Source organism: Salmo trutta, chromosome 5, assembly GCF_901001165.1.
Source record: "Salmo trutta chromosome 5, fSalTru1.1, whole genome shotgun sequence".
In the NCBI taxonomy this organism is placed as follows: Eukaryota; Metazoa; Chordata; class Actinopteri; order Salmoniformes; family Salmonidae; genus Salmo; species Salmo trutta.
The window spans coordinates 64,872,222-64,900,125 of NC_042961.1; the positions used below are offsets into that span (position 1 = coordinate 64,872,222).

The 27,904-nt window shown below is 41.4% G+C and overlaps 1 protein-coding gene and 1 long non-coding RNA gene across 2 annotated transcripts; both read right to left on the reverse strand.

The window, feature by feature from the left end:
• Window positions 1-2,071: 2,071 nt before the first annotated feature.
• Window positions 2,072-20,251, reverse strand: LOC115194788 (butyrophilin subfamily 1 member A1-like). Its single transcript, XM_029754718.1, has 3 exons — window positions 19,985-20,251; window positions 4,415-4,771; window positions 2,072-2,376 (listed from the first exon to the last, which is right to left on the reverse strand). The coding sequence occupies exons 1-3, from the start codon at window positions 20,055-20,057 to the stop codon at window positions 2,072-2,074; spliced, it is 735 nt and encodes a 244-aa protein (XP_029610578.1). The 5' UTR covers window positions 20,058-20,251.
• Window positions 20,252-21,491: 1,240 nt separating this feature from the next.
• LOC115194803 (uncharacterized) lies at window positions 21,492-27,840 on the reverse strand. Its single transcript, XR_003878498.1, has 3 exons — window positions 27,767-27,840; window positions 27,063-27,104; window positions 21,492-21,908 (listed from the first exon to the last, which is right to left on the reverse strand). It is a non-coding gene; the product is annotated as an uncharacterized LOC115194803 (long non-coding RNA).
• Between the last annotated feature and the right edge of the window lie 64 nt (window positions 27,841-27,904).

The window sequence follows — 27,904 nt, forward strand, 5'->3', positions numbered from 1 at the left end:
ATAACTCTACCTACATGTACATACTACCTCAATTACCTCGACTAACTGGTGCCCCCGCACATTGACTCTGTACCGGTACCCCCTGTACATAGTCTCCACATTGACTCTGTACCGGTACCCCCTGTCATGACGCTGCCCTCTTTGGACACAGCGAGCACAATCTCTCTCTGTCTCCTACACCCAGGCTGCTGTGGTCAGAGAGGTCGTAAATTGCTGGAGGAGATTATCTCCTCATGGCCACAGTATAGAGAGAGTGAGTTTTCATAGAGAGAACAAAGGAATTTCTTCCAGAACTGGAGGTCCGAACAATATTTATGTTCTGGAGAATGTATAAAAGATCGGTGAAGAATCGCAAGTACATCTCTTAAAAGAAGTAGGGGAAATCCAAACGCGGATCACGTTAAGATATCCAGCCAATCGCAATTGACTGTATATCGATGTCTCATTCGATTTACCTAACAAGTGAAATTGCCAGATTTACCTTTTCAAGTGGATCTTTTAAATAATATCCAAATTGATTGGGCTTCTACAATGAGACAAGATGAACTCTTTCCACATTAACTTAGATGAAGCAAAGCTCTCAGGTTAATTTAAAGTTTAATTCCCAGATAGCCTGTACAGGTTTGATTTATCATAAATAGATTAATGAGTAAAATCTGCTTTTACACAATCAATCAGTCCCACCTCCAGCGGGAATCCCACATTCCTCATTTCCTTGTTACTATATCTACTGTTTGTTATGCATTTCTGTGAATTAGTTAGTAAATAAATGATTTTAAGACAATTGATGTATGGATGACTCATAGTGAAGGCTGAGTTCGTGCAGATAACCAACAATTTAAGACGTTTGGAATGAGACTAACGTAAATAATAATTCATTAATTCGAAGACTAATTGATCAGATATTAAAATATCTGAAAGTTATAATTTTCCTAATATAAACTTTGTAATCTGAATATTTTCCTTGGTGCCCTGACTTCCTAGTTAATTACAGTTACATGATTAATTAGTTTAATCGCGTAATAATAATTACAGAGTGTCACGGTTTTCGTTGTGTTGAGGAAAGGAGGACCAAAATGCAGCGGGATTGTGGACACTCATGTTTATTACTGATAAAACATGTAAGGTATCCACTTGAAACGAAACAAAACAATAAACAATGCTCTCAACGGTGACAGTGTGGCAGGCTCAAACAAATGCAGTGCACACAACAATCTCCCACAAAACACGAATACAAACACACCCTCATATATATGGAACTCTCAATCAAAGGCAAATAGACAACACCTGCCTTCAATTGAGAGTCCCAACCCCAATGAACCCAAACATAGAAACAGACACACTAGACTAAACATAGAATACATGAAAATCAAACAGTGCCCAAAAACCCCGGAATACTTAAATCAACTGCCCTAACACAAACACACCACCCCTAACCACATAAAACAAATACCCTCTGCCACGTCCTGACCAAACTACAATACCAATTAACCCTTATACTGGCCAGGACGTGACACAGAGAGTTATTTGATAAATAAGTCTTCAGTTTTAATGATGCCAAAGACACGACACAGTACAGCCAGTAGAGGACTGGTCACCCCTCAGAGCCTGGTTCCTCTCTACCCAGTACAGTCAGTAGAGGACTGGTCACCCCTCAGAGCCTGGTTCCTCTCTTCCCAGTACAGCCAGGAGAGGACAGGTCACCCCTCAGAGCCTGGTTCCCCTCTACCCAGTACAGCCAGTGGAGGACTGGTCACCCCTCAGAGCCTGCTTCCTCTCTACCCAGTACAGTCAGTAGAGGACTGGTCACCCCTCAGAGCCTGGTTCCTCTCTACCCAGTACAGCCAGTGGAGGTTTAATATCTCTGACTGAGGGACTTTTAATGATGAGACATCAAGGACCAGTCAGAGATCAAGGTTAAACTCACCTTTAATATGTTTTATCAACATGTAGACAAAAGCTGCAAGAACATCATTTATAAATACTACTGACAACAGACCAATAAGGTCATCCCCTAAGAAACCGTCCTCCACAAACAAGTCTAACTAACAAGGTGTCTCAGGTATTTGGGTTAACCAATGAAGACCTCACCTGGGACATGAATCTCTGTCTCCTTCATGTGGTTGATCTCCTGCTGTTGAACTCTACAGGTGAACCTGTTGGTGTCAGTCTGGTTCACGGTGACATGTCGTCTCACAGCGTAGAGGCCCTCTGAGTCCCTGTGTCTCTCTGGAGGTCCATCAGCAGGGAGGATGGTTCCAGAACTGTCCAGCCACTCCATCTTAGGTTCAGGAAACCAGCCTCCAGACTCACACTTCAGGACCACCCCCCAGTCTTTGGTTCCATCAATTGATATCACTGGCTGGGATACAGCACCTACAGATACAAGATAAAACAGATCACTGGCTGAGATACAGCACCTAAACAGATACAAGATAAAACAGATCACTGGCTGATTCACATCACCAAAAAACGAACATGGTCCAAACATACCAAGACAGTCATTAAGAGGGCATGACAAAACCTATTCCCCCTCAGGAAACTAAAAAGATTTGGCATGGGTCCTCATATCCTGAAAAGGTTTTACAGCTGCACCATCAAGAGCATCCTGACTGGTTGCATCACTGCCTGGTATGGCAACTGCTCGGCATCTGACCGCAAGGTACTACAGAGGGTACTGCGTACGACCCAGTACGTTACTGGGGCAAAGCTTCCTGCCATCCAGGACCTCTTTACCAGGTGGTGTCAGAGGAAGGCACTAAAAATGGTCAAAGACCCCAGCCACCCCAGTCATAGACTGTTCTCTCTGCTACCGCACGGTAAGCGGTACCAGAGCACCAAGGTCCAAGAGGCTTCTAATCAGCTTCTACCCCCCCAAGCCATAAGACTCCTGAACATTTAATCAAATGGCTACCCAGAATATTTGCATTGTGTGCCCTCCCCACCCCCCCTCTTTTACACCGCTGCTACTCTCTGTTATTATCTATGCACAGTCACTACCTCAATTACCTCAAATAACTGGTGCCCCCGCACATTGACTCGGTATCGGTACCCCCCTGTAGGGCTGGGCAATAAGGCCAAAATCTCATATCCCGATAACGATACATATCACGATACAGCACATTTTATGTAAATTCAATGAATAAATAGTTTATATAAAACAAAACCTATTTCTTATTACATTTGGAATTATACTCCTTTGTGCAAATGTTCAATTAACATATTTGAAGTAACAAAAAATGTAATATTAACGTATAAAATCTAAAAAGGTAAATAGAAAACACTTCAACTATAGTTGCAAACAAAATAAATATAGGCCTAAAAAAAAATATATATATATATAGACAGAACCCTGCAGCACTCCAGTATTAACAGAAAGATGGTCAGAAGTCATGAACAGAACCCTGCAGCACTCCAGTATTAACAGAAAGATGGTCAGAAGTCATGAACAGAACCCTGCAGCACTCCAGTATTAACAGAAAGATGGTCAGAAGTCATGAACAGAACCCTGCAGCACTCCAGTATTAACAGAAAGATGGTCAGAAGTCATGCCATCAACCTGAATACATTGTGATGTAACACTGAGATAATCATTAAACCAGCAACAGCTTTACTTGAATGACATCTATAATTCACTGTGTCAAAAGCCTTGGACAAATCAATTAACAAAGCAGCACAACGCTGTTGACTATACAATACATTCTCTATAGTATGTATTACTATCAGTATATAGTAACTACTGTGAGTCAACAGCAGGTAGTAGGAATATTAGGACACAGACAGTGTGACAGTGTGGGAGGTTTGGATGTGTGAGGAGTGTGTTGTAAAGGCTGTGTGCTGAGCAGCTGAATACATGATCTATAACAGAGGAAGGAAGACCAGCTGAATACATGATCTATAACAGAGGAAGGAAGACCAGCTGAATACATGATCTATAACAGAGGAAGGAATGATGAGGGAGGAAGACCAGCTGAATACATGATCTATAACAGAGGAAGGAAGACCAGCTGAATACATGATCTATAACAGAGGAAGGAAGACCAGCTGAATACATGACCTATAACAGAGGAAGGAAGACCAGCTGAATACATGATCTATAACAGAGGAAGGACTGATGAGGGAAGAAGACCAGCTGAATACATGATCTATAACAGAGGAAGGACTGATGAGGGAGGAAGACCAGCTGAATACATGATCTATAACAGATGAAGGACTGATGAGGGAGGAAGACCAGCTGAATACATGATCTATAACAGAGGAAGGACTGATGAGGGAGGAAGACCAGCTGAATACATGATCTATAACAGAGGAAGGAATTATGAGGGAGGAAGACATGTTGATATTTTAGCAGCCAATCATTTAGCCAGATTTACCAATACAACCTCTGATCACATGTCCAGTATTCATGACTCACCAACAAGGAGTTGGACGGTGGTTTCATTCACCTGGCTGGTCAGTGTTGGAATGAAGCACCTGTAGCTTACAGCATCAGAGAGAGTAACGTTGGTCAGCTTTAAGGAGACGTTGCCGTTCTTCAGTTCTTCATTAAACAATGATGTCCTTCCCCTGTAGGATGGATGCTGATCCTCATTGGAGTCTCGACTGTCAAGGTAAAGATGGACGTTTCCTCTTGTCAGGTTCAATCTTGTCCACTCCACTGTCATGTTCTCAGCACTGACACTGGGTTTCAGGAAACATGGTAGGATGATGTCATCACCAGCTAAGGCAACGACTGGGTCAGCCGGTCCAACAACCTGAACCTCAGACGACCCTGGAGAAAAACAAATGACACACAGTTAAAGATAACTGGTAACTTCCTGTTGTTCCATGGATTCTGGCCCACGTGACCCCATTCATTCCTATGTGAAGACTCAATAGTGCATTGAAGCCAAATTAAGTTGGTTAAAATGGCGTCTCATGTGGGAGATTTATGTAGACAGTTTGAGATACACCAGGAAGTGACATTACAGGCTAGCTCAGTGCTGCCCCCTCTCATTAAGTAACTCAAGTTGAAGGCCACCCGGGGTACTGCAGCCTGCCATGAGACATAACATGCAGGCTAGCTCAGTGCTGCCCCCCTCTCATTAAGTACCTCAAGTTGAAGGCCAACCGGGGTACTGCAGGCTGCCATTAGACATAACATGCAGGCTAGCTCAGAGCTGCCCCCTCTCATTAAGTAACTCAAGTGGAAGGCCAACCGGGGTACTGCAGGCTGCCATTAGACATAACATGCAGGCTAGCTCAGTGCTGCCCCCTCTCATTAAGTAACTCCAGTTGAAGGCCAACCAGGGTACTGCAGGCTGCCGTTAGAAACTATACACTGAGTTAACAAAGCATTATGAACACCTGCTCTTTCCATGACAGACTGACCAGATGAATCCAGGTGAAAGCTATGATCCCGTATTAATGCCACTTATTAAATCCACTTCAAAACAGTGTAGATGATCATGTGTTAAACCCGGCCCGTGATTTGGGTTGTCAATTAATTTGGTCCCGCTCTGATAAAGCCCACAATGAGCTGCAATATAATTCATAGCACATCAAACAGCGGTGCATTGTCCCACACACCCCTCATCCCACACCCCTCATTCCAGACCCCTCATCCCAGACAGTACATTGTCCCACAGACCCCTCATCCCAGACCCCTCATCCCAGACAGTACATTGTCCCACAGACCCCTCATCCCAGACAGTATATTGTCCCAGACCCCTCATCCCAGACAGTACATTGTCCCAGACCCCTCATCCCACACCCCTCATCCCAGACAGTACATTGTCCCAGATCCAGCCACACCAGAGCCAGCCAGTGTGCTGTATCATTATCATCACTAATGGCACTGACCAAATCTTCAACCGGACCAAAAGTTCAAATGTGTTGTGGATAAATGTCCATGCCAAGTTTCAGTTCAAACGGGTCGATGCTGTAGCCTACAGAAAAGGTTGGTGGTCAAAATGTTATGAAATAAAGGATTAAGGAATGACTACAGAAGAGGGAAAGTGTACAGACAAATACATAAACTGAACAAGGTCCACAGACATGTGACTAACAGAAATGGAATAATGTGTCCCTGAAAAAGGGGGGTTGAAAATCAAAAGTAAGTCAGAATCTGGTGTGGCAGCCAGCTGCAATAAGTATTGCAATGCATCTCCTCCTCATGGACTGCACCAGATGTGCCAGTTCTTGCTGTGAGATGTCCACCAAGGCACCTGCAAGTTCCCGGACATTTCTGGGGGGGAATTGGCCCTAGCCCTCACCCTCCGATCCAACAGGTCCCAGGCGTGCTCAATGGGATTGAGATACGGGCTCTTCGCTGGCCATGGCAGAACACTGACATTCCTGTCTTGCAGGAAATCACGCACAGAACGAGCAGTATGGCTGGTGGCATTGTCATGCTGGAGGGTCATGTCAGGATGAGCCTGCAGGAAGGGTACCACATAAGGGAGGAGGATGTCTTCCCTGTAACGCACAGCGTTGAGATTGCCTGCAATGACAACAAGCTCAGTCCGATGATGCTGTGACACATCACCCCAGACCATGACGGACCCTCCACCTCCAAATCGATCCTGCTCCAGAGTACAGGCCTCGTTGTAATGCTCATTCCTTCGATGATAAACGCAAATCCGACCATCATCCCTGGTGAGACAAAACCGCGACTCGTCAGTGAAGAGCACTTTTTGCCAGTCCTGTCTGGTCCAGCGACGGTGGGTTTGTGCCCATAGGCAACGTTGTTGCCGGTGATGTCTGGTGAGGACCTGCCTTACAACAGGCCTACAAGCCCTCAGTCCAGCCTCTCTCAGCCTATTGAGGACAGTCTGAGCACTGATTGGGATTGTGCATTCCTGGTGTACCTCAGGCAGTTGTCGCCATCCTGTACCTGTCATGCAGGTGTGATGTTCGGATGTACCAATCCTGTGCAGGTGATGTTACACGTGGTCTGCCACTGTGAGGACGATCAGCTGTCCATCCTTTCTCCCTGTAGCTCTGTCTTAGGCATCTCATAGTAAGGACATCGCAATGTATTGCCCTGGCCACATCTGCAGTCCTCATGCCTCCTTGCAGCATGCCTGAGGCACGATCACATAGATGAGCAGGGACCCTGGGCATCTTTCTTTTGGTGTTTTTCAGAGTTAGCAGAAAGGCCTCTTTAGTGTCCTAAGTTTTCATAACTGTGACCTTAATTGCCTTCTGTCTGTAAGCTGTTAGTGTCTTAACGACCGTTCCACAGGTGCATGTTCATTAATTGTTTATGGTTCATTGAACAAGCATGGGAAACAGTGTTTAAACCCTTTACAATGAAGATCTGTGAAGTTACTTGGATTTGTACAAATTATCTTTGAAAGACAGAGTCCTGAAAAAGGGACGTTTCTTTTTTTGCTGAGTTTATATACATGCCTTAATCTATTCTGACTAGAATATTCTGACTAGTGATGTTGAGGTTAAACTATATAGCCTTCCTGTATTCTGACTAGATCAGATGGTGTTAAACTATATAGCCTTCCTGTATTCTGACTAGATCAGATGGTGGTAAACTATATAGCCTTCCTGTATTCTGACTAGATCAGATGGTGGTAAACTATATAACCTTCCTGTATTCTGACTAGATCAGATGGTGGTAAACTATATAACCTTCCTGTATTCTGACTAGATCAGATGGTGGTAAACTATATAACCTTCCTGTATTCTGACTAGTGTCTGTAAAATCTCATCAGAAATTAGGTGTTTTGGATGCTATTATATTTGATCATGTTATGCTAAGCTATTATATTTGATAATGTTATGCTAAGCTATTATATTTGATAATGCTATGCTAAGCTATTACATTTGATAATGTTATACTAAGATATAATATTTGATAATGTTATGCTAAGTTATTATATTTGATAATGTTATGCTAAGCTATTATATTTGATAATGTTATGCTAAGCTATTATATTTGATAATGTTATGCTAAGCTATTATATTTGATAATGTTATACTAAGCTATTATATTTGATAATGTTATGCTAAGCTATTATATTTGATAATGTTATGCTAAGCTATTATATTTGATAATGTTATGCTAAGCTATTATATTTGATAATGTTATGCTAAGCTATTATATTTGATAATGTTATGCTAAGCTATTATATTTGATAATGTTAAGCTAAGCTATTATATTTGATAATGTTATGCTAAGCTATTATATTTGATAATGTTATACTAAGCTATTATATTTGATAATGTTATACTAAGCTATTATATTTGATAATGTTATACTAAGCTATTATATTTGATAATGTTAAACTAAGCTATTATATTTGATAATGTTATACTAAGCTATTATATTTGATAATGTTTATACTAAGCTATTTTTTTTGATAATGTTATGCTAAGCTATTATATTTGATAATGTTATACTAAGCTATTATATTTGATAATGTTATGCTAAGCTATTATATTTGATAATGTTATGCTAAGCTATTATATTTGATAATGTTATGCATTTGAGTCCCGTCATTCAGAGCAGTTTGTTAACAATAAATGAAACAGTCTCTTTTTATCTCCAAAATGCATTTCAAAAAAATACAAATAGTAGGGGTTGGTAATACTCTTTAGTTGTGCCGTGAAAAAGGTAATTATATATATATATATATATTTATATACATTTGCAAAAATAAATAAAAACCTGTTTTCGCTTTGTCATTATGGGGTATTGTGTACAGATTGATGAGAATATGTTTATTTTTTAAACACATTTTTGAATAAGGCTGTAACGTAACAAAATGTGGAACAAGTCAAGGGGTCTGAATACACTGGCTCATTAACTACAGAAATTAATGTAGCAACAGCAGATTGCCCCTTTAATGCACAGCAGGTTCTTTATCGCTGCCACAGTCATACCCTTCCAGACTCCCTCTGCCTACCCAAGGACGTCAGAGGACAAAAATCAGTTAACCACCTAACCGAGGAACTCAATTTAACCTTGCGCAATACCCTAGATGCAGTTGCACCCCTAAAAACTAAAAACATTTGTCCTAAGAAACTTGCTCCCTGGTATACAGAAAATACAGAAGCTCTGAAGCAAGCTTCCAGAAAATTGGAACGGAAATGGCGCCACACCAAACTGGAAGTCTTCCGACTAGCTTGGAAAGACAGTACCGTGCAGTATCGAAGAGCCCTCACTGCTGCTCGATCATCCTATTTTTCCAACTTATTTGAGGAAAATAAGAACAATCCGAAATTTCTTTTTGATACTGTCGCAAAGTTAACTAAAAAGCAGCATTCCCCAAGAGAGGATGGCTCTCACTTCAGCAGTAATGAATTCATGAACTTCTTTGAGGAAAAGATCATGATCATTAGAAAGCAAATTACGGACTCCTCTTTAAATCTGCGTATTCCTCCAAAGCTCCGTTGTCCTGAGTCTGCACAACCCTGCCAGGACCTAGGATCAAGGGAGACACTAAAGTGTTTTAGTACTATATCTCTTGACACAATGATGAAAATAATCATGGCCTCTAAACCTTCAAGCTGCATACTGGACCCTATTCCAACTAAACTACTGAAAGAGCTTCTTTCTGTGCTTGGCCCTCCTATGTTGAACATAATAAACGGCTCTCTATCCACCGGATGTGTACCAAACTCACTAAAAGTGGCAGTAATAAAGCCTCTCTTGTAAAACCAAATCTTCACCCAGAAATTATAAAAAACTATCGGCCTATATCGAATCTTCCATTCCTCTCAAAAATTGTAGAAAAAGTTGTTGCGCAGCAACTCACTGCCTTCCTGAAGACAAACAATGTATATGAAATGCTTCAGTCTGGTTTTAGACCCCATCATAGCACTGGGACTGCACTTGTGAAGGTGGTAAATTACCTTTTAATGATGTCAGACCGAGGCTCTGCATCTGTCCTCGTGCTCCTAGATCTTAGTGCTGCTTTTGATACCATCGATCACCACATTCTTTTGGAGAGATTGGAAACCCAAATTGGTCTACATGGACAAGTTCTGGCCTGGTTTAGGTCTTATCTGTCAGAAAGATATCAATTTGTCTCTGTTGAATGGTTTGTCCTCTGACAAATCAACTGTAAATTTCAGTGTTCCTCAAGGTTCCGTTTTAGGACCACTATTGTTTTCACTATATATTTTACCTCTTGGGGATGTCATTCGAAAACATAATGTTAAATTTCACTGCTATGCGGATGACACACAGCTGTACATTTCAATGAAACATGGTGAAGCCCCAAAATTGCCCTCACTAGAAGCCTGAGTCTCAGACATAAGGAAGTGGATGGCTGCAAACTTTCTACTCTTAACCTGTTGTGGACAGGGGGCAGTATTTGCACGGCCGGATAAAAAACGTACCCGATTTAATCTGGTTACTACTCCTGCCCAGTAACTAGAATATGCATATAATTAGAAAACACTCCAAAGTTTCTAAAACTGTATGAATGGTGCTGTGAGTGTAACAGAACTCATTTGGCAGGCCAAAACCTGAGAAGATTCCAAACAGGAAGCGCTCTCCCTGACCATTTCATGGCCTTCTTGAGCATCTCTAACCAAAACAGGGGATCTCTGGCATAATGTGACATTTTCTAACGCTCCCATAGGCTCTCAGAAGGCGCCAGAACGATGAATGGTGGCTTTGCAGGCCATGGCTGAAAAACATTAGCGCATTTTGATAGTGATCGATCTGAGGACAATGAGACTGGAGGCGCATGTACGAGCCGACACCATGTTTACTTTCTCTCTCTTTGAACGAAAACAACGACTCCCGGTCGGAATATTATCGCTTTTTTACGAGAAAAAAAGCATAAAAATTGATTTTAAACAGCGTTTGACATGCTTCGAAGTACGGTAATGGAATATTTTGAATTTTTTTGTCACGAAACGCGTCGGGCGCGTCACCCTTCTTTACCCTTCGGATAGTGTCTTGAACAAAACGCCGCTATTTGGATATAACTATGGAATATTTGGAAACAAACCAACATTTGTTATTGAAGTAGAAGTCCTGGGAGTGCATTCTGATGAAGAACAGCAAAGGTAATCAAACTTTTCTAATAGTAAATCTGAGTTTGGTGAGTACCACACTTGGTGGGTGTCAAAATAGCTAGCCTGTGATGGCCGGGCTATCTACTCAGAATATTGCAAAATGTGCTTTCACCGAAAAGCTATTTTAAAATCGGACGTAGCGAGTGCATAAAGGAGTTCTGTATCTATAATTCTTAAAATAATTGTTATGTTTTTTGTGAACGTTTATCGTGAGTAATTTTGTAAATTCACCGGAAGTGTTCGGTGGGAATGCTAGTCACATGCTAGTCACATGCTAATGTAAAAAGCTGTTTTTTTATATAGATATGAACTTGATTGAACAAAACATGCATGTATTGTATAACATAATGTCCTAGGATTGTCATCTGATGAAGATCATCAAAGGTTAGTGCTGCATTTAGCTGTGGTTTGGGTTTATGTGACATTATATGCTAGCTTGAAAAATGGGTGTCTGATTATTTCTGGCTGGGTACTCTGCTGACATAATCTAATGTCTTGCTTTCGTTGTAAAGCCTTTTTGAAATCGGACAGTGTGGTTAGATTAACGAGAGTCTTGTCTTTAAAATGGTGTAAAATAGTCATATGTTTGAGAAATTGAAGTAATAGCATTTCTAAGGTATTTGAATATCGCGCCACGGGATTACACTGGCTGTTGAGTAGGTGGGACGCAAGCGTCCCACCTAGCCCATAGAGGTTAAACTACAAAACAGAGATGCTTGTTCTAGGTCCCAAGAAACAAAGAGATCTTCTGTTGAATCTGACAATTAATATGGATGGTTGTACAGTCGTCTCAAATAAAACTGTGAAGGACCTCGGCGTTACTCTGGACCCTGATCTCTCTTTTGAAGAACATATCAAGACTGTTTCAAGGAGAGAAAAAATGACGCAGAAAAATTAACCCATGCCTTTGTTACTTCTAGGTTGGACTACTGCAATGCTCTACTTTCCGGCTACCCGGATAAAGCACTAAATAAACTTCAGTTAGTGCTAAATACGGCTGCTAGAATCCTGACTAGAACCAAAAAATGTGATCATATTACTCCAGTGCTAGCCTCCCTACACTGGCTTCCTGTTAAGGCAAGGGCTGATTTCAAGGTTTTACTGCTAACCTACAAAGCATTACATGAGCTTGCTTCTACCTATCTTTCCGATTTGGTCCTGCCGTACATACCTACACGTACGCTATGGTCACAAGACGCGGGCCTCCTAATTGTTCCTAAAATTTCTAAGCAAACAGCTGGAGGCAGGGCTTTCACCTATTGAGCTCCATTTTTATGGAATAGTCTGCCTACCCATGTGAGAGACACAGACTCAGTCTCAACCTTAAAGTCTTTACTGAAGACATATCTCTTCCGTAGGTCCTATGATTAAGTGTAGTCTGGCCCAGGGGGTGAAGGTGAACAGAAAGGCTGGAGCAACGAACCACCCTTGCTGTCTCTGCCTGGCCGGTTTCCCCTCTTTCCACTGGGATTCTCTGCCTCTACCCCTATTACGGGGGCTGAGTCACTGGCTTGCTGGTGTTCTTCCATGCCGTCCCTGGGAGGGGTGCGTCACTTGAGTGGGTTGAGTCACTGACGTGGTCTTCTTGTCTTGTTTGGCGCCCCCCCCTTGGGCTGTGCCGTGGCGGAGATCTTTGTGGGCTATACTCGGCCTTGTCCCGGGATGGTATGTTGGTGGTTGGAGATATCCCTCCAGTGGTGTGGAGGCTGTGCTTTGGCAAAGTGGATGGGGTTATATCCTACCTGTTTGGCCCTGTCCGGGGGTTTCATCGGATGGTGCCACAGTGTCTCCTGACCCCTCCTGTCTCAGCCTCCAGTATTTATGCTGCAGTAGTTTATGTGTCTGGGGGCTAGGGTCAGTCTGGAGTATCTGGAGTATTTCTCTTGTCTTTTCCGGTGTCCTGTGTGAATTTAAATATGCTCTCTCTAATTCTCTCTTTCTCTCTTTCTTTCTCTCTCTCGGAGAACCTGAGCCCTAGGACCATGCCTCAGGACTACCTGGCTTGATGACTCCTTGCTGTCCCCAGTTCACCTGGCCGTGCTGCTGCTCCAGTTCCAACTGTTCTGCCTGCAGCTATGGAACCCTGACATGTTCACCGGACGTGCTGCCTGTCCCAGACCTGCTGTCCTAGACCTGCTGGAACCCTGACCTATTCACCGGATGTGCTACCTGTCCCAGACTTGCTGTTTTCATCTCTCTAGAGACAGCAGGAGCGGTAGAGATACTCTCAAAGATCGGCTATGAAAAATCCAACTGACACTTACTCTTGTGTTACTGACTTGTTGCACCCTCGACAACTACTATGATTATTATTATTTGACCATGCTGGTCATTTATGAACATTTGAACATCTAAGCCATGTGCTGTTGTAATCTCCACCCGGCACAGCCAGAAGAGGACTGGCCACCCCTCATAGCCTGGTTCCTCTCTAGGTTTCTTCCTAGGTTTTGGCCTTTCTAGGGAGTTTTTCCTAGCCACCGTGCTTCTACACCTCCATTGCTTGCTGTTTGGGGTTTTAGGCTGGGTTTCTGTACAGCACTTTGAGATATCAGCTGATGTAAGAAGAGCTATATAAATACATTTGATTTGATTTATCAATAGTCAGCTGCATCCATTACCAAGGTGCTGTGGTACACAACTTCATATAACACCTGTTGTATCAGCTGGTACAACACTTCATATAACACCTGTCAATAGATACATCTTAGAATGTCTGGAAGCATTTCCTTAAAAAGAAACTTTCTGGAGGATCATGGGAAAACTGCTGTCCATTTCCTGGCAAAATGGTCATTTTGACAGGTGCCAATGGCAAGCAAGCCCTGAAATACATGGTGCTGAAAGAGGTCATTTTAGGTAGGTTTTTAATGCATATTTACAAGTAGATTTAAACACAAATGGTATCCAATGTAATTAGTGGTTCAGGGAGAAAAGCTGTGTGAACCCCTATTGTATTGGTTGACATGCATTAGGGGTTCAAGCAGCAAAGCAGGTGAAAGCCTATTGTATTGGTTGGTGTTCATTAGGGGTTCAAGCAGCAAAGCAGGTGAAAGCCTATTGTATTGGTTGCTGTTGGTTATTGGGGGTTAGAACAGAGAAGCTGGTGGAAGCCTATTGTATTTGTTGATGTTGGTTATTGGGGGTTAGAACAGAGAAGCTGGTGAAAGCCTATTGTATTGGTTGATGTTGGTTATTGGGGGTTAGAACAGAGAAGCTGGTGGAAGCCTGTTAGAACAGAGAAGCTGGTGGAAGCCTGTTGTATTGGTTGCTGTTGGTTATTGGGGGTTAGAACAGAGAAGCTGGTGGAAGCCTATTGTATTTCCTCTGATTCATTATTATTATACCGATTCTTCTTGCAAGCACAATTAACATTCAAATGACTATGAGATTGAAAGGCTGAGGAGGGTGCAACTTGACCTGATGGTAAAGACCCATAGTCCACAGCCTTTCATGCCATGTCAATTTGCCACAAGGTGGAGCTATAACAGGCGACTGAAATTGCAAACTTTGAACCCCCACACCCCCCGGGAAATTCTACACATTTTGCCATGGGGTGTAGAGAAACGCTCGCAGTTTTTAATATGATATCTGAGTGAGACCGATTAACAAAATCATTGGGAGTCCACCGGACGGTAATTAGATAACAAGTTTAGATAGCTGGCGCTAAACTAATTTTGCAATCCAAAAAATGTATCCGAAGCCAGTCCCTGACCTACAGTCCTGAAATTCAATGAATAGGTCCCTCTTCTCACAAAGAACATATTTGCCTCAAGGACTCATAAGGTCGGCAATGATGGATTTTCCACCTTTTTAGAATTTAGTGAAAAACACTTAAATGACATCTCCTCCGGAACCACAGAGCTGATCTGGATTAAACTCGATATATGGCATACAGTGGGGGGAAAAAGTATTTAGTCAGCCACCAATTGTGCAAGTTCTCCCACTTAAAAAGATGAGAGAGGCCTGTAATTTTCATCATAGGTACACATCAGCTATGACAGACAAAATGAGAAAATAAATTCCAGAAAATCACATTGTAGGATTTTTAATGAATTTATTTGCAAATTATGGTGGAAAATAAGTATTTGGTCACCTACAAACAAGCAAGATTTCTGGCTCTCACAGACCTGTAACTTATTCTTTAAGAGGCTCCTCTGTCCTCCACTTGTTACCTGTATTAATGGCACCTGTTTGAACTTTTTATCATTATAAAAGACACCTGTCCACAACCTCAAACAGTCACACTCCAAATTCCACTATGGCCAAGACCAAAGAGCTGTCAAAGGACACCAGAAACAAAATTGTAGACCTGCACCAGGCTGGGAAGACTGAATCTGCAATAGGTAAGCAGCTTGGTTTGAAGAAATCAACTGTGGGAGCAATTATTAGGAAATGGAAGACATACAAGACCACTGATAATCTCCCTTGATCTGGGGCTCCACGCAAGATCTCACCCCGTGGGGTCAAAATTATCACAAGAACGGTGAGCAAAAATCCCAGAACCACACGGGGGGACCTAGTGAATGACCTGCAGAGAGCTGGGACCAAAGTAACAAAGCCTACCATCAGTAACACACTACGCCGCCAGGGACTCAAATCCTGCAGTGCCAGACTTGTCCCCCTGCTTAAGCCAGTACATGTCCAGGCCCGTCTGAAGTTTGCTAGAGAGCATTTGGATGATCCAGAAGAGGATTGGGAGAATGTCAGATGAAACCAAAATATAACTTTTTGGTAAAAACTCAACTCGTCGTGTTTGGAGGACAAAGAATGCTGAGTTGCATCCAAAGAACACCATACCTACTGTGAAGCATGGGGGTGGAAACATCATGCTTTTTGGCTGTTTTTCTGCAAAGGGACCAGGACGATTGATCCGTGTAAAGGAAAGAATGAATGGGGCCATGTATCGTGAGATTTTGAGTGAAAACCTCCTTCCATCAGCAAGGGCATTGAAGATGAAACATGGCTGGGTCTTTCAGCATGACAATGATCCCAAACACACCGCCCGGGCAACAAAGGAGTGGCTTCGTAAGAAGCATTTCAAGGTCCTGGAGTGGCCTAGCCAGTCTCCAGATCTCAACCCCATAGAAAATCTTTGGTGGGAGTTGAAAGTCAGTGTTGCCCAGCGACAGCCCCAAAACATGTGTACTTCCGGTCCGGAGCGAGCAGTCGCACTTCACTTCGCTCCACAGGTAATATTACACTTCTTTACATTACAACGGTTTGGTTTGTTTTATCTGAGCAATTTTTCTTAGCTATCAAAGATAATTGTGTAGTTTAGAGTAATTATAGTAATTTTCCAAGGCTAGCTATTTTTTCGTCCTCCTAACGTAGTCAACACTGCTAGCTGCTAGCTAGTCAACACTGCTAGCTAGCCAACTATTACCGACTAGCAGCGCTGTAGATACTAATATATTACAACGGAACGATTTGACTAGTGCAGTGTTAGCTAGCTAGCTACATAGCTGTCTTTGTCATAGCTTGATAATTGTGTAGTTTAGTAATTATCGAGGTTAGCTAGGTTAGCTAGCCAGCTATTTCCGTCCCCCGCGACGCCATTGTTCCATACCTAGCCAACTATTACCGATGAGCAGCATTGTAGAAACTAAATACATTACAAAGGAACGTCTTGATTAGTGTTATGTTAGCTAGCTACAAAGTTGCTTTTGTATAATAGCCAACCTCTACCGACTAGCAGCACTGTAGAAACTATTACATTACAACGGAACGACTTGATTAGTGTAGTGTTGTGTTAGTTAGCTAGCATTTTTGTCATTTTAGTCAATAAGATTTTCGCAACGTAAGCTTAACTTTCTGAACATTCGAGACGTGTAGTCCACTTGTCATTCCAATCTCCTTTGCATTAGCGTAGCCTCTTCTGTAGCTTGTCAACTGTGTCTGTCTATCCCTGTTCTCTCCCCTCTACACAGGCCATACAAACGCTTCACACCACTCTAACCTGGTGGTCCCAGCACGCACGACCCACGTGGAGTTCCAGGTCTCCGGCAGCCTCTGGAACTGCCGGTCTGCTGCCAACAAGGCTGAGTTCATCTCAGCCTATGCTACCCTCCAGTCCCTAGACTTCCTGGCGCTGACGGAAACATGGATTACCACAGATAACACTGCTACTCCTACTGCTCTCTCCTCGTCTGCCTACGTATTCTCGCATACCCCTAGAGCATCGAGCCAGCGGGGTGGTGGCACTGGAATCCTCATCTCTCCCAAGTGGACATTCTCTCTTTCTCCCCTGACCCATCTGTCTATCTCCTCATTTGAATTCCATGCTGTCACAGTTACCAGCCCTTTCAAGCTTAACATCCTTATCATTTATCGCCCTCCAGGTTCCCTTGGAGAGTTCATCAATGAGCTTGATGCCTTGATAAGTTCCTTTCCTGAGGATGGCTCACCTCTCACAGTTCTGACCTGTGTCATTGCCAACAAAGGGTATATAACAAAGTATTGAGATAGACTTTTGTTATTGACCAAATACTTATTTTCCACCATAATTTGCAAATAAATTCATAAAAAATCCTACAATGTGATTTTCTGGATTTTTTTTGTTGTCATTTTGTCTGTCATAGCTGACGTGTACCTATGATGCAAATTACAGGCCTCTCTCATCTTTTTAAGTGGGAGAACTTGCACAATTGGTGGCTGACTAAATACTTTTTTCCCCCACTGTATATATGATATAGCTGCATTTGCGTTTGTTTAAGCCGTTTTCTAATGATATTTATTTGGATACTGAAAAAGCGTGCGCGAGCAAGGAGGCCTACAAACCTGACTCAGTTACACCAGCTCTGGCAGGAGGAATTGGCCAAAATTCACCCAACTTATTGTGGAAGCTTATGGAAGGCTACTCGAAATGTTTGACCCAAGTTAAACAATTTAAAGGCAATGCTACCAAATACTAATTGAGTGTATGTAAACTTCTGACCCACTGGGAATGTGATGAAATAAATAAAAGCTGAAATAAATCACTCTCTCTACTATTATTCTGACATTTCACATTCTTAAAATAAAGTGGTGATCCTAACTGACCTAAAACAGGGAATTTTTACTAAAATTAAATGTCAGGAATTGTGAAAACTGAGTTTAAATATTTGGCTAAGGTGTATGTAAACTTCCGACTTCAACTGTATATACAGTGCATTCAGAAAGTATTCAGACCTCTTGTCACAGCGTCCACAGAAGGTGGCGCCCCTCCCCGGTCGGGCGGTGCTCGGTGGTCGTCGTCGCCGGCCTACTAGCTGCCACCGATCTACGTTTCTGTGTCTTTTGGTTTTGTCTGTCTAGGTCCGCACCTGATCCTTGTTAGTCATTAGTGGGGGGGTATTTAGTTTGTCTTTTTTGTTTGGGAATTCGTGCGGGATTGTTACATGTCATGTTCTGTGTGGTAGCATTTTGCGCTGCTTCAGCATTAGGGTTGCCGGGCTGCGCCCCGTGTGTTTTGATTTTGGAGCTGTCCTCCTGTCTTGTGTTCTGTGCACCCTGCCTTGTGGCGACTTTATTTATCGGTGATTATTAAACATCTGTTCAAACAGACCTCAGTCTCCTGCACTTGACTCTACCCCTTTCCTGCTATCAAGGATATACCTCTTGACTTTTCTACATTTGCTGGGCTGATTCTGTCCCTAAAATGGCAGCTTTGGCTCAGTTCAGGCACAACCGTGTATTGATTTGAAAACCAATAGAATATTATAATGAATTCTAAAACTGACAGGCAGCTACTGCAGAGACCTTAAAACCGGTGTAATGTGTTCTCTGTCTGTTCTATGTCAGTACCCTGCAGCATTCTGTATGTTTTACAGTGCAGAGACCTTAAAACCGGTGTAATGTGTTCTCTCTGTCTGGTCTTGGTCAGTACCCTGCAGCATTCTGTATGTTTTACAGTACAGAGACCTTAAAACCGGTGTAATGTGTTCTCTGTCTGGTCTTAGTCAGTACCCTGCAGCATTCTGTATGTTTTACAGTACAGAGACCTTAAAACCGGCGTAATGTGTTCTCCGTCTGGTCTTGGTCAGTACCCTGCAGCATTCTGTATGTTTTACAGTTGACCAGATGATATAATGTCACAGATATAAAGATGAGTCCTTCATCTCTATAGTCATTACCTAATCTTAACACTCAATAAATTATACTTAACCGTAACATAACGCTTTGTTCCCAAACCAAACCTTAATTATTTCGACTTAGTGAGTCTACTCTTCCTTGGCTTCAGCCATATTTATGACTAAAGAGAAGACGTTTTAAGATCTGAATTCTTTGTCTCTCTTCAACTCAGATGGTAAAACGTCTCCTCTTTTTAGTCATAAACATGGCCATACTTCCTTTAGTCTAACACTTTTCACCACTTTCTACGTATTCCACGGACAGACACTATTTTCACGCCACTTCGATACAGCTACGATTTTCGTAACAAGTTAGCAGAGCATTTTCGCTAACCCTAACCCTTTTCTTAACCTAACCTATATCTTAAGTTCTCCTCTCCTAACTAACTGGCCTACCTGGTTAAATGAAGGTGAAATAAAAATAAAATATAAACCAGGTACGAACAAGTCACTGCCGTATCGAAGTAGCGGGTAAATAGTGTTTGTCTTCCACGGACACCCTACAGCACCACCACACCCCAAACTGTCCTGTGTGATCAGACACCCTACAGCACCACCACACCCCAAACTGTCCTGTCTGATCAGACACCCTACAGCTCCACCACACCCCAAACTGTCCTGTCTGATCAGACACCCTACAGCTCCACCACACCCCAAACTGTCCTGTCTGATCAGACACCCTACAGCACCACCACACCCCAAACTGTCCTGTCTGATCAGACAACACAGCGACGACAAGACATCTACATTTCCTGCATTTCAATTCTCCCCGTTTCTTTCTTGTTAATATTATGTTCAGATAATAAAATATCCTACAGGATAAATAATGAAGGAATAATGTTGTGTCCTACCTGTCGGTGACGATGAAACACTGATGAACAGAATCCATAAACACCAGACCGCCGAGGTCGGAAAGGTCTTCATTTCACTACAAAACAAGTCTGACTCCAAGGTAAAGCTGTTTTTAACTGGTGAATAAAACTATTAGGAGTTTAGAAAAATAAACCAAAACAGTCGAAAGGCTAATTTGTCAACGAACAGAATGTAACACGACGTCTGTTCCAGAAATAACGGGGGAAAAGGGTGGTGGAGTTTCACACGTTACTTTCACTGTCACTTATAGTACTTCTAGTTGCATATCATCTCGCGATATCTAGCTTCATCTAGTGTTCTGATATGGACATTAACTTCATGTCATCTCGCGATATCTAGCTCCATCTAGTGTTCTGATATGGACATTAACTTTGTGTCAAATGTCCTAAAACACATATGAGCACTAATGTGAATCTTGAAATACACATCACAATAGTGGCGACTAGTCATTCAGGGCAGGTGGGTTGAACCCCACCTGTTTACCTTTTACTATATATATATATATATATATATATATGTATATATTACCTATATACACACACTACCGTTCAGAAGTTTTAGGACACCCACTCATTCAAGGGGTTTTCTTTATTTTTACTATTTTCTACATTGTAGAATAATAGTGAAGAAATCAAAACTATGAAATAACACATATGGACTCATGTGGTAACCAAAAAGGTGTTAAACAAATCAAAACATGTTAAATTTGAGATTGTTCACATAGCCACCCTTTACCTTGATGACAGCTTTGCACACTTTTGGCATTCTCTAATCTAGCTTCATGAAGTAGTCACCTGGAATGCATTTCAATTAACAGGTCTGTCTTGTTGAAAGTTAATGTGGAATTTCTTACTTTCTTAATGTGTTTGAGCCAATCAGTTGTGTTGTGAACCTGGAATGGAGCATTTAGAAGATACTCAAGGCCCTGGGGGCTGTAGGGGAAACCTGGAATGGAACATTTAGAAGATACTCAAGGCCCTGGGGGCTGTAGGGGAAACCTGGAATGGAGTATTTAGAAGATACTCAAGGCCCTGGGGGCTGTAGGGGGATCCTGGAATGGAGTATTTAGAACATACTCAAGGCCCTGGGGGCTGTAGGGGAAACCTGGAATGGAGTATTTAGAAGATACTCAAGGCCCTGGGGGCTGTACGGGGAACCTGGAATGGAGTATTTAGAAGATACATAAAGGGAAGTGAATGAAATGAAAAACAGAGTGGTTGTGATGTCATTCAGAACAGATTAAAAACAAGCTACATGATTGAGGAAAATCATTTATTTAATTCTATATGATACAAAGTCAAAAGAAATATCTTTCCAGGATGATTAATAAACAAATAATTGTTTTGCACAAAACAACCACAATAAAACAATAGGACTACATTAGTTTCATTTAAATCAATTCATAATTTGTCTCTACTACTATAGAGACCAAAATGGGAAAATAAAGTAAACAATTATAATAATTGAATTCTCCTCTCCTGTATGTTTTCTATCTCTGTAACATGTAACGGTATAACATTATACTGAACCTGTAACAATAATGCCTGAACCACAACACCTATCAGTAGTTCTGTATAGACATGAAAAGTTAAGGCATTTACAATGTATCAACCATAATGCTATACAGTATATGACCAGTAAATGACTGATGTTAAAGGACAGCTGCTGAATGAATAATACAACACACATTATATTAAAACACATTCCAATCAGAATAATACATGTATCAGTTAATAGATCACATTTGATCAAATGCCACTATTGTTCCAGCAGGTGGAGCTACAATGTAACAACATACAGCATTGTGACTCACAGTTCTATATTAGAATTCCATGAGTTCCATTCTGATGGTTGTTATGGTGATCAGGTGATCTCAGCCTCACTCTTCTTCAACATGATCACCTGTTCAACACAGAAGTAGTTCATCAGTGTGGCCATGTATTTACTTATCCAATACAGAACCACTTAGAAATGTAAATCGTATCAGATCATTTACTAGTGAATACTGTGCTACTTAGAATCCTATCAAATTACTTCCAATGAGGCTCCTGCTTATGTCCAGGTCTATTTACTGATATGTCCAGGTCTCCCATATCAATACCAGGGCTATTTACTCCTTATATCCAGCTCTCCCACATCAATACCAGGGCTATTTACTGCTTATGTCCAGCTCTCCCATATCAATACCTGGGCTATTTACTGCTTATCAATACCAGGGCTATTTAATCCTTATCAAAACCTGGGCTATTTACTCCTTATCAAAACCGGGGCTATTTACTTCTTATCAATACCAGGGCTATTTACTGCTTATGTCCAGCTCTCCCATATCAATACCTGGGCTATTTACTGCTTATCAATACCAGGGCTATTTAATCCTTATCAAAACCTGGGCTATTTACTCCTTATCAAAACCGGGGCTATTTACTCCTTATCAATACCAGGGCTATTTACTCCTTATCAATATCAAGGCAATTTACTCCTCATCAGTACCAGGGCTATTTGCTCCTCATCAACACCAGGGCTATATACTCCTTATCAATACCAGGGCTATTTACTCCTTATGTCCAGCTCTCCATTATCAATACCAGGGCTATTTACTCCTTATGTCCAGCTCTCCCACATCAATACCAGGGCTATATTCCATATCAATATCAGGGCTATTTACTCCATTTCAATACCAAGGCTATTTACTCCATATCAATACCAGGGCTATTTACTCCTCATAAACACCAGGGCTATTTACTCCTCATCAATACAGGGGCTGTTTACACATCAATACCATGGGGATTTACTCCTTATGTCTAGCTCTCCCGTATCAATACCAGGGCTTTTTGCTCCTTATGTCCAGCTCTCCCTCATCATACCAGGGCTATTTACTCCTTATGTCCAGCTCTCAAACATCAATAACATGGCTATTTACTCCATATCAATACCAGGGCTATTTACTCCATGTCAATACCAGGGATTATTTACTCCATATCAATACCAGTGCAATTTACTCCTTATGACCATCTCTCCCACATCAAAACCAGGGCTATTTACTCCTTATGTCCAGCTCTCCCACATCAAAACCAGGGCTATTTACTCCTTATGTCCAGCTCTCCCTCATCAATACCTGGGCTATTTACTACTTAGATTCATCTCTCCCACATCAAAACCAGGGCTATTTACTCCTTATGTCCAGCTCTCTCTCATCAATACCAGGGCTATTTACTCCTCGTCAACACCAGGGCTGTTTACTCCTCATAAATACCAGGACTATTTTCTCCTTATGTCCAGCTCTCCCTCACCAATGACAGGGCTATTTACTCCTTATCAATACCAGGGCTTTTTACTACATATCAATACCAGGGCTATTTACTCCATATCCTGTTTGGGAAAGGGGGCAGTATTGTCACCTCCAGATGAGAAGCGTGCCCAAAGTAAACTGTCTGATACTCAGGCCCAGAAGCTAGGATATGCATATAATTGGTAGATATGGATAGAAAATACTAAAAGTTTCTGAAACTGTTAAAATAGTGTCTGTGAGTATAACAGAACTGATATGGCAGGCGAAAACCTGAGGGAAATCCATCCAGGAAGTGCTATTATTTTGAAATGAGTGTTTTTCCATTGAAAGCCTATCCACCATATAAATGGTTATGACCCAGTTTGCACTTCCTATGGCTTCCACTGGCTGTGAACAGTCTTTAGACATTGTTTCAGGCTTTTAATCTGAAAAATGAGGGAGAATGACCAGTTTCATTGAGTGGCCAGTGGAAAGGCCCCAGCCTGTTGGGGCGCGATACCAAGAGCGCGCCTTTCATTGTTTTTGTTTTATATTGACGACGCTATTGTCCGGTTGAAATATTATTGATTTTTTAGGCAAAAATCATACTGAGAATTGATTATAAACATTGTTTGACATGTTTCTACGAACTTTAACCTCTCTGGCGCATGTGGGACGAACTCGTCCCACCTACGTAACAGCCACTGAAATCCAGTGGCGCGATTTTTGAATCGTTAGAAATACTATTACTTCAATTTCTCAAACATATGACTATTTTACAGCTATTTAAAGACAAGAATCTCGTTAATCTAACCCCACTGTCCGATTTCAAAAAGGCTTTACAACGAAAGCAAAACATTAGATTATGTCAGCAGAGTGCCCAGCCAGAAAAAATCAGACACCCATTTTTCAAGCTAGCATATCATGTCACATAAAACCAAACCACAGCTAAATGCAGCACTAACCTTTTATGATCTTCATCAGATGACACACCTAGGACATTGTGTTATACAATACATGCATGTCTGTTCAATCAAGTTCATATTTATATCAAAAAACAGCTTTTTACATTAGCATGTGACGTTCAGAAAAAGCATAACCCCCGCAAACTTACGGGGAATTTACTAACAGTTTGCTAAATTACTCACGATAAACGTTCACAAAAAGCATAACAATTATTTTAAGAATTATAGATACATTACTCCTCTATGCACTCGATATGTCCGATTTTAAAATAGCTTTTCGGATGAAGCACATTTTGCAATAATCTAAGTACATAGCCCGGCATCACAGGGCTAGCTATTTAGATACCCACCCAGGTCAGCCTCCACCAAAATCACATTTCCTATAAGAAAAATGTTCTTACCTTGCTTGTTCTTCGTCAGAATACACTGCCAGGACTTCTACTTCAATAACAAATGTTGGTTTGGTCCCAAATAATCCATCGTTATATCCAAACAGCGACGTTTTGTTCGTGAGTTCTAGACACTATCAGAATGCTTCATCACGGTGTCGCGCATGGCGCATTGGCATGACAAAAATGTCTAAATATTCCATTACCGTACTTCGAAGCATGTCAACCGCTGTTTAAAACCAATTTTTATGCCATTTATCTCGTAGATAAGTGATAATATTCCGACCGGGAATATGCATTGAGCCTAAACAGCCGAATTAAATTTCTCCTCAGGAGCGAATCGTGCACACGCCTCATTCAAAGGTCCTCTGAGCCGCCACTTGCCAAAGCCGATAATGTGTTTCAGCCTGAGGCTCCCTCGTCAACCTTCAGTTATTTCCCGGGTTCTGAGAGCCTATCGGAGCCCTGGGAATTGTCACGTTACAGCTAAGATCCTTACTTTTCAATAAACAGATGCAAGACGCACGACTCCTTGTCAGACAGGGTACTTCCTGCTTGAAACCTTGTCAGGTTTTTGCCTGCCATAGGAGTTCTGTTATACTCACAGACACCATTCAAACAGTTTTAGAAAATTCAGAGTGTTTTCTATCCAAACCTGAACAATAATATGCATATTCTAGCTTCTGAGTTGGTGTAGGAGGCAGTTAAAAATGGGCACATATTTTTTTCCAAAATTCTCAATACTGCCCCCTATCCCAAACAGGTTAATGGTACTATTTGGATTTTTTGTCTGCCTGTTGTGACCGCATTTGAGCTAATGGATTACTGAACTTGACATAAAGAGGGACTTAATCGAATGAAACAAACATTTATTGTGTAACATGGAGTCTTGTAAGTGCAACCATATGAAGATCATCAAAGGTAAGTGATTCATTTGATTGCTATTTCTGACTTTCGTGACTAATCTACTTGGCTGGAAAATGTTTGTATGGTTTTGTGTGCTGGCTGCTGTCCTCAGATAATCGCATGGTTTGCTTTCACCTTAAAGCCTTTTTGAAATCTGACACGGCGACTGGATTAAAAAGAAGTTAAGCTTAGTTTTGATGTATTACATTTGTGATTTTAGGAAAGTAATTTTTTTTTATTCATTTCATTTGAATTTGGCGCCTTTCAATTTCACCGGATGTTGTCGAGGTGTCCCGCTAGCGGCACGCCTTTCCCAAACAGGATATCAATACCAGGGCTATTTACTCCATATCAATACCAGGGCTATTTACTCCATATCAATACCAGGTCTATTTACTCCATATCAATACAAGGGCTATTTACTCCATATCCATACCAGGGCTATTTACTCCATATAAATACCAGGGCTATTTACTCCATATCAATACCAGGTCTATTTACTCCATATCAATACCAGGTCTATTTACTCCATATCAATACCAGGTCTATTTACTCCATATCAATACCAGGGCTATTTACTCCATATCAACACCAGGGCTATTTACTCCATATCAATACCAGGGCTATTTACTCCATATCAATACCAGTGCTATATACTCCATATCAATACCAGGTCTATTTACTCCATATCAATACCAGGTCTATTTACTCCATATCAATACCAGGGCTATTTACTCATCAATACCAGGGCTATTTACTCCATATCAATACCAGGCACAATTTTCTCCATATCAATACCAGGGCTATTTACTCCTTATGTCTAGCTCTCTCTCATCAATACCAGGGCTATTTACTCCTCATCAACACCAGGGATTTTTACTCCATATCAATACCAGGGCTATTTACTCATCAATACCAGGGCTATTTACTCCATATCAATACCAGGCACAATTTTCTCCATATCAATACCAGGGCTATTTACTCCTTATGTCCAGCTCTCCCACATCAATACCAGGGCTTTTTTTCTTATATCCAGCTGTCCCTCCTCAATACCTTGGCTATTTACTCCTTATGTGCAGCTTTCCCACATCAATACCTGGCTATTTACTCCTTATCAATACCAGGGCTATTTACTTCTTATCAGTATGTGGCAATTTACTCCTTATCAATACCTGGGATATTTACTTCTTATCAGTATGTGGGCTATTTACTTCTCATCAATACCCAGGATATTTACTCCTTTTCAACACCCAGGCTATTTACTCCTGATCACTACCTGGGATATTTACTCTTCATCAATACCCAGGATATTTACTTTGCACCAATACGCAGGGTATTTACTCATTTTCAATACCAGGGCTATTTACTCCTTATCACTTATCTGTTCATATCAGTTACATTGCATATTGTGGTAGTTAATCCATCCTACTTTCTACTTCTACTAGGAGGTAACATAATATAGTACACACTGTGTTCAGAATACCATATTGTGCCACTGCAGCTGTTGTGATGTAAGGTGGAAACTCACCTAATTGGTCTTGGTGTGTCTTCCTGGGTACCCTGGTTTCCCCTAAACAGACAGTTATCAGCACTTTACAACCTGGTTCAATCAGAGATACAGTTATCAACACTTTACAACATGGTTCAATCAGAGCTACAGTTATCAACACTTTACAACATGGTTCAATCAGAGCTACAGTTATAAACACTTTACAACATGGTTCAATAAGAGATACAGTTATCAACACTTTACAACATGGTTCAATCAGAGCTACAGTTATCAACACTTTACAACATGGTTCAATGAGAGCTAGTTATCAACTATTTACATTATGGTTCAATGGTAGTTACAGTTACCAACACTTTAAAAACATTGTTCAATCAGATCTACAGTTATCAAAACTTTAAAACATGGTTCAATCTGTAAGGATCGATGCCGGGGACGAGAAGCAGGGAGTGAACATTTAAAACATGGTTCAATTAGAGCTAGTTATCAACACTTTACAACATGACTAAGTTAGAACTAGTTATCGACACTTTACAACATAACTCAGTCAGAGATACAGTTATCAACACTTTACAACATGATTCAATCAGAGCTACAGTTATCAACACTTTACAACATGAATCCATCAGAACTACTGCAGTATTGTCAGTCCTTGTGATATATTTCTGATTTACAAAAGGTATTCTGTTGGAATGTGGTGATCCTGTATAAACTCAGGTTCTCACCTTGAGTCCTGCTCCTGCAGCATTTCACCAGCAGTATGATGGTCACCAGCAGGTAGGGAGACCCCACCAGTAGAGACATGAACAACACTGGGACTGTTGGAGATGGAATGGGAGTTGGACCTGCATCTGGAGAAAGAA

Bases quoted from the DNA above. Each gene is read 5' to 3' on its own strand.
- LOC115194788 (XM_029754718.1), bottom strand. From the start codon at position 20,057: ATGAAGACCTTTCCGACCTCGGCGGTCTGGTGTTTATGGATTCTGTTC. The intron at 4,772-19,984 runs GTAGGACACAAC...GTTTTTCTCCAG, and splicing joins TGTTTCATCGTCACCGACAG to GGTCGTCTGAGGTTCAGGTT. The intron at 2,377-4,414 runs GTGAGTCATGAA...TTGTATCTGTAG, and splicing joins CACCGTCCAACTCCTTGTTG to GTGCTGTATCCCAGCCAGTG.